This window comes from Pseudopodoces humilis, chromosome 13, assembly GCF_049639895.1.
Source record: "Pseudopodoces humilis isolate 2021_Gansu_Grassland_sample_001 chromosome 13, ASM4963989v1, whole genome shotgun sequence".
Taxonomy (NCBI): domain Eukaryota; kingdom Metazoa; phylum Chordata; class Aves; order Passeriformes; family Paridae; genus Pseudopodoces; species Pseudopodoces humilis.
Genome location: NC_142212.1, coordinates 17,628,813 through 17,636,678, shown reverse-complemented (window position 1 = coordinate 17,636,678; position 7,866 = coordinate 17,628,813). Strand labels below are relative to the sequence as shown.

The 7,866-nt window shown below is 40.8% G+C and overlaps 1 protein-coding gene across 3 annotated transcripts in view; it reads left to right on the top strand.

The window, feature by feature from the left end:
* Window positions 1-20: 20 nt before the first annotated feature.
* SHQ1 (SHQ1, H/ACA ribonucleoprotein assembly factor) overlaps window positions 21-7,866 on the top strand; it is a 38,563-nt gene continuing 30,717 nt past the window's right edge. Inside the window, exons 1-7 of one of the 3 annotated variants that reach the window (XM_005521976.3) lie at window positions 21-149; window positions 2,279-2,461; window positions 2,918-2,982; window positions 3,429-3,551; window positions 4,316-4,458; window positions 5,161-5,273; window positions 7,121-7,248. In XM_005521976.3, coding sequence (XP_005522033.1) covers window positions 2,319-2,461; window positions 2,918-2,982; window positions 3,429-3,551; window positions 4,316-4,458; window positions 5,161-5,273; window positions 7,121-7,248 — 715 coding nt within the window. In that variant the 5' untranslated portion in view covers window positions 21-149; window positions 2,279-2,318. The other 2 variants (XM_088061836.1, XM_088061837.1) reach the window with 2 other exon arrangements.

Here is a 7,866-nt window from a genome sequence, read left to right as displayed (position 1 = left end):
GCGAGCGTAGGGGAAGAGCCCGCGGGGCGGGGCGGGCGCCCCTGAGGGGCGGCCATGAGGGGGAGCGGGCCCGGCCCGAGTGCGCATGCGCGGCTCCTCCCCGGCGCGGGCGGGCGCGGGAAGCGGCGGCGGGAGCGGCGTGGGGCTCAGTGAGTGACGCGGGCGGGCACGGCTGGGGCTCTTCCCGGCGCTCTTCTCGGAATTCTCCCGCTGGCAGTCGCGTTCCCAGAGGGCTCAGTCCCCTTGCAGGACCCGCTGCTGGGTGGCTATGGGAGGGTATAAGGCCGCAGGTCGGCGCGTGGCCCGGTGTGACGGCAGCGGTGGGAGGCTGTGTCCAGTTCTGGGCTCCTCAGTGCAGGAAAGTACAGGAGAGAGTCCAGCGGAGGGAACGAAGGTGATGAGGGGTCTGGAGCATCGCTCTGATGAGGAGAAACCCCGGGAGCTAGGCCTGGTTAAGCTGGAGAAGAGAAAACTGAGAGGGGCTCTCATTAATGCGCATAAATATCGCTAAGAGGTGTCAGAGGCCGGGACCAGACGCTGTTCAGGGGTGCCTAGCGACAGGACGAGGAGCCGTGGCCGTAAAATGAAGCACAAAAAGCTCGCCTCAACACGAGGAGGAGCTTTTTTTCCACGGCGAGTGGCAGAACACTGAGCAGGCTGCCCGGGGAGTGTGGAGTCTCCTTCTCTGAGGACATTCCGAGCCCACCGGGGGTTCCTGTGCCACCTGCTCCAGGTGACCCTGCCTTGGAGGGTTCCCCAGGCCCCCCAGCCCCAGGGTTTCTGTGTTTAAAGACCGAGCCTCTTATGCATCAACCCTGTCCCTGCTTAATCCCTCCCTGCCCTGCTCCCTCTGCCTTGTCCTGATGCACAGGAGAGGCTGGGATGTGATTATTTGGGATACCTGGGGTTCGAGTGTTGTGACCCAGTGGTTCCTCAGCTGTGAGATATCAGGGGTTTGTGTAGGATTCCCTACCCACACACCCAAAAGAGGGGTTTGGGGTGATTAATTTGGATTAGGGATGCTCTGAGTTCAGGGCAGGGAGAGCTGGGCCTGGTTGTGCGGCTGGTGTTTATTTATGAACCTCTGACTGGGAAAATAAAAATGCACACTGGCAGGTCATCCCTGAAGAGTCCAAATAAGCTGTTGGGATTTTGGGAGCTCTTAGCTATGCTTGTGGTGTTGAGAGAAAAATAAAATCCACAGGAAAGTGCATCAGGTGTACAGGTGCAGGTGTTCAAGAAGCCAGGTGTTTTCCTGTTTAGATACAATTCCAAAAAACATCTGGCAGCTTCTCAGCCTAGAATGGGGGGGATGTTGCTCCTGGAATCATGTGATAGGGTGAAATGAGAAGTTTTGTTATTTTTCATACATGCTAAACAAGGCTGATTACCTATATGAGAAAAGGGTGATCTGTTAATTTAGCCTTGTTAATGGTTAATGATTTATGACTGTTCACAAAATGGTCAGAATGGGGATATGTTTAGTAAAAATAAGTGAAAGTCAGTGAAAAGTAGTTCTTTCCCAAATAATAGTTCTATTCTGGTTTTACTTGTTAAAATATTTTTGGTTTAGAAAGCTAATTTTCAAAAGTGTGACCTTTTGTAAACACAAAAAACTCAAACGATTCATAACTGGGTTCCAAATTAAACCTGAGATGAAAAGCTATTAAAAGGTCAGACAGTTGTATATATATGTGAATAGTACTACATAAATACCTTTTCTTGTGCTAGATATGTACACTTACCAGAGTTTATAACTACATATGGTTCTGAGGGATGTTATCTAAACTGTCCTTGAATATCCTGCTCATATTCTGGCTGATATATGTGTGAATTATAAAACACAGCTCTATTTTTGGAAATATTACACATTTTTGTTTTTTTAATAGTGGTTTGTGTTCAGTTCACTAGAGAACTGCAAAGGTCTAAAGTCAGCTATGTGTGAAACTATAAATAACTGTTACGAAAAGCTGAAAAATTTTAGGACTGAATTTTAGTGTGTTTTTCACGTGGAATGTAACAGGTGCTTTCCTGTACTCCAACTCTACATTCAGTTGTTTCATTAAGGTCCAGAGGGGTGGTATTTTTGTTTTTGATAGCACTTTGATGTTGTTGCTGTTGGCATCAGTGTTTTCTTCTTGAGCACATGGAGGATAATTATGTGAGAATCTGGAATGTTCTTATAGAATTTTGAAGAGACACCACTTGCTCTCATACTCTCATAAATTGGAAGCTGCAATTTTTTTTAATTACTTTTTTTTTTCCCCTATTTCTGTAGGGCCACATAACCAGTGTTTGCTTTTCCTGCTGGATTCATCATGATAACTCCAGCTTTTGAACTGACCCAGGATCCGGATTTTCTTACAGTAAAAATCAGAGTGCCTTATGCCAGAGCTTCAGAGTTTGATCTTTATTTTGAAGGGGAAGATTTCAAATTTTATGCTAAGCCATACTTTCTCAGGCAAGTAGTGGAAAAAGTTTTCAAAAATTAATCTTCATAGTAGGAAATAAAGTAAATTTTGGTCCCTTCAGAATGTTCTTCATCTACAGCTTTTATTCTGTTGACTACAGACAGCTTATTTCATGCAAAGATTTGGTTTTTGGGTCTGGCCTCTTTGTTCCTGGGCATTAAATCATGTTAAAGGGACTTAAAATAAATACTTTTCTAAATTTACTGTACAATGGCTTTTTAATTGTAAATGGCCAGACAGCTCTCTGGGTGTATTTTGTGAGTGTGTCTTTTCCTGGGAGGAATCCAGAGGGATTGAACTGCATGGATTCCATTACTGTGAAGAGGAGTCATGTAGTTAAGTCCTTTGTGCTGCTTTTGGAATGTGCCTTACATTTTTATAGGCTGAGACATTAACTTGCATAATTAGTCAGGCTTTCAGTGAGGCATCTCATTTTTTGCCTGCAGATTGACACTTCCTGGAAGAATTGTAGAGGATGGCAGAGAAAAAGCATCTTACAATACAGATGAAGGTATTGGTATCTGTGTCATAAAAAACGTTGCTATTTCCAATAATTTATACTTTTAAAAAGAAAAGGGCAATAAACCAATAAATTTGCTACTTGCAGAACCTTTTATTACATGACTTAAGACAATAATCAGGTTGGTGAATGTAGCCTCTGTGGATTGTTTGATGGAAGGATTAAAAACTAAATAAAGCTTGCTTTCTTCTGTTGGTTTGTGTTTATACAATGTAAGTCGGGAGACTCCAAATAGTTAAATATTCTCTTTCATGTTTTATCATTAAAATCCTTAATTGTTATGAAATAAGGTTAAAAACATGCACAGGGATCAGTGCAAAATAAAATGCTACCTGCATGTGTCCTACTTCCTCTGAGCCTTTCTCATAGAGGAAAAATGCGTGTTTGTCTGTCACAGCTATTTTAATGGAATAATTGTATTCCTACTTTCTTTTAAGGTACCTTTACAATTCAGTTGCCCAAGGAGGTTCCTGGCCAATATTTTGAGGGACTGGACATGCTGACATCTCTTTTAGCACCAAAGAAATCAAGATCAGCAAAACCTTTGGTAGAGGAAATAGGTATGACAAAATCAGTCTTGTTTATACAAGATGATACATGTGTGTAATGAAGCAATTACAGATCTGTAGATACTTATAGAAAAGTACAGCATTTTTACTATTGACTAGTCCAAGGTGTGAGAAGGATATGAATAAATCAAAATGTGGATAAGAGTAGAAATAAATATGTTGCAGATGATACACATGTCAGCTTCAGAGGTTTAGTTATGTTTAATTTTTTTTCCAAAATGTGCTTAAAATGTGCTTTAAAAATATGCTAATGCTCTGTAGGTCTTTGTACCCCTCTAGTGGCTGTAGAACACACACACAGTTGAGTCTTCTGTGTGAACTACAACTGGACTATTAGCTCAAGTGAGAAGCTAATTAAAATCATTAGTGCATGTCTTGCTTAACATCAGTATTTAACAGATAAAAATGTTTGTCTGTCTCTGTTTGATTTTTTTAAATCCTGCCTTAAATTATTGATAACATCACTTAGGTTCTGTCAGAGTTCTCCTAGCATCAAATGCTGATCTTGTTGAATTCAGTGGAACAGGTATTTCAGTCTGAGGGAGTACAGTTAAAATGTAGTGTTCCTGATGTTCATTTCTGGAAGCTGGGGAGTTTGAAGCAGGACCTGTGAGTTACTGATCTGTACGACCCAGTGTTGAGTGTGATTTCTTAAAAGATGCAGTAAAATGAGGGAAGTAGACACCAGTAGCACAATAAACCTTTCAAAGAAGTAATATGTATTTTTTCTATTTCTGACCATGCCATAAATACAGCTGCTTCTGCTGAGCTGTCTGAAGAGAATGAGGAAGATTTTGACTGGGAAATGGAACAAATTCCTTACGAAGAAAGCACTCCACTACTGCAGCACCCCTATGGATTTGGGAACTTGCGCTCAGGGGTGTTCCAGAGGCTGCAGGTAGATGCATTTTATCTTCTGCTGCCTTGGAGGTTCTGGGTAACTTGCTGTATAGGTTTCTTGGCTTACAAGACAACAGATTTTGAAAAGTGCAACTCAGTTATGTAACTCTAACTATTGTATGACTTGTAGTTTTCACAGGTCTTGGAGCAGGATTGCTGTTCATGGAGAAAGTATTTACATTCTTTTAGAACATGTATGCTGCTTTAGTACCATGAGATTTGTGAAGGAATACGTTTCCCATCAGCATTAATGGGATGGGAAATAACTAATTAATGATGTTTAAAAGAGCACTGTAATTGCCTATTAATTAATGTACAACCACTTCAGGGGGAGAATATTTTCAGAAGTCAGAAGAATGGTATGTGAGTCTTATCTTGTCTTTATTGGGCTTGCGTGCTTTTGCTTAACATTGCAAATTTATCATAATGCAAAATAGCCTCCCTGGCTTATGATAAAATGACCTGAATAGACTTAATAATACCATGTATGCTAAGGAGCTTCAAGTAATTCCATTTCCTTGGAATTTTGTTGTTTTATTTGCACAGTGAAGCCTGAATTTGGAAGACTTGAAAGGGAGGTTGAAGCTTATCTAGGGACTTCAGTGCAATGCTGATAAGCATCCTTCTTAAATTCTTCCTGAATGAATCTTGTGTGCCGTATACTGTTGGCTTGGTCCTATAATTTTGTTCCCATTGGCAGGATGAGCTCAGTGATGTTATTGACATTAAGGATCCAGACCAAACTCCTGCAGAGGAACGTAGGAGGAAACGTTTGGCAGCTGAGGCTGCCAAGTTTGAGCCTGATCATTACCTGTGAGTACTGATAGACTTTACCTGGCCAAGTACCTCTGAAACACAACTGATTGGATTTAAGGTCACTTTTGGAGAGAGCAGCTTTACTTTTGGTCTGGTTTTGTCTCATCAGAGCAGGCCCTGGTGGGTATTCTTAGTAGGATACTGACACAAAACATTGCTCATCTGGTTTGGGGTTACTCAACTGCTTCATTATTGCTTTAGTCTTGTTTAAAGGGGGCTGCTATCAGCTGTTGCAGAATGTTGTTTCATACTTCATCTCTTCAGCAGCTGAGCAGCCACTCCCTGCTTGGGATTTTGTGTTGACAATGTCAAAATTTTGTTTTTGCCTTGTGAAAAAAGGATTAATAAAACACACTTGTCCAGGAGGGGGGAATTTGAGTTTTGAAGTTAGGAAATTTTGTCTTGGCCGCTTTGTTTTTTGCCTTCATCACGTGAAACTTGTTTTAACAGCAGAATGAGGAAAATGTCCAAACCAAAACTTTTTGTTTCTTTCATGCCTCTTTCCATGTCGTGAGGTGAAATGATTCTTTGTGCCTTTCAGGTTGGAGAATTTCAGGTCAAGTTAGGTTCAGATAAGTAAAATAAATGAAAGCCATGAGATTTATTAATATAGATTGATTCCTGCATGATGGATCTGGTGGGAGAAAAGGATGGTCCCCAGTGGGGAGGATTAGTACTGTGGTGTGTTTTGTGAGGACAGGAAGGCTTAACTTATTTTGAGTTGTTTCAGAAGATAAGTTTGCGAAGCTGGAATTTTTCCACAATTGACTGTTTTCAGAGGCAGCCTCATGTCTTTCTGTAACACACAGAAAAATAGAAGAGCTTTCTTGAACTGCATTTCACTAGAACTGAAGTCGTTCCTAACCTCTAATGGGATGCAAATTGCAGTAATTTCAAGTTTCAATTTTAGACTCTGTGTTCTGGCCTGGTAGAGCTATACCATTCAGTTTAATGGCTGTGTCTTGGTTGTTTCAGAACCAGCCTGCCTTCGACAAAAATTGTTTTCCTGAGGAGAACAGAAGCTCTGGTAGAAATGGGGGCAAACAACTGTTCTGGTGGCCTTGAGGAAAATGTACCCTGATAGCTCTAAGTTGCTTTGACATTGAAGGGGGCAACAAAAAAAATCTGTCAGTGTGAGAGAGGGAAGCAGATTACGTTCTGTGTTCAGGTTATGTGTGGTGATTAAGAAGGTATTGAGAAATTTCCTGTGGTTTAGGGTTTTTTTGTTTTTTTTTCAATTCTCAGTATTAATACCATTGTTTGGCTTTAAGAAAACACTCAAATGCTAAGAGGAGGCTTAGACCTTGAATCCTTTAGGATTACTAGATTGAGGTTTTTACCACAGCTGAGATGGAGGTGATCTCTCTTCCAGAACTCATGTACAGCTCTTCTTTTTCCATGCTGCTGCATGTCCTTGCTTAAAGTCCATCCCCATCCCTGTTTCACCTCTATCCTTCAGTTGCATGACTCCTTCCCTGCAAATGCCCTGGGTCTTAAGTGGGGAAGGTACCAATAAAATCAAGTGATTTGTCTGAGAAGCCTTTGGAGTGTTTTCCTTTAGCTGCATCAGGTTGGTTCAGCTTCACGTGATGCTGAAAGCTCGTGAAATCCCTGGACTTCTGGGTGGCTCAGGAAAGGTGGAGGAAGTAAGGAAGGAATACTTACTGAAAGATAGGAGAATACTGGGGGTTTTAAAATAATTTTCTGCTTTAAAGTGAACATATTTCTAACAGGAAAATAACCTGGAGACAAGTGAGACGTATTCTATGGATGTGTTAGTATGTACCCACATATAATATGAATTGAAATAAATAGCATGTGAAAGTTCTTTCTATTTTCCCTAGAGCTGATTTTTTTGAAGATGAAGCTATTAAGCATCTTTTAAAGTACAAACCCTGGTGGATTGATGCTCATAAAAAGATGACAGCCTTGCAGGGAGAAAGTCATCAGGAACATGACAGTCCTGCATTTGGTGAGAATATACATATATATAAGTATAGATATGTATATATATATGCACACATCTGTTGCTTGAATGATAATTGCTGTGGTGCCATTTTATAGGTTATTGTTCTTAAAGGAAATTTATTACTCTATTACATTTAATATTTATTACTTTATTGCATTACTTTATGGGTTTTGGAGACCTTTTTTCATAGACAACTCTTTGTGTCCATTTAGAAACCTAAAGGGATGTCTCCAGGGTGAGTAGGTGACCTTGTGGAAACACTGGTAACAGATAACTGAGGCTGCCTCCCTGCACACAGTGATTACAGAGAGCACTAAGAGTTACTGTTGTGCATTTTCTTCTGTTCTTCTTTGTTCATTTCCTATGTAGTATGAAAATCTCATATTCCTAAAGTAGATGATGGTAATCCCTTTACCAGAGGTTTTCAGTGCACTGATAATACCTGAACCTCCACATTTTCTCTGGGAGAACAATAGAATTTGAGTAGATGTTGTGTATTTTACTGTGAATGTAATCTGATCTTCTGTAATCTGATCTGGTCTCTTTTCAGCCTCTGAAGCCAGAAACTGTTAATTATGTCCATCATAACAACTTGATTTAAAAAGCATTGGACAAAGGTAC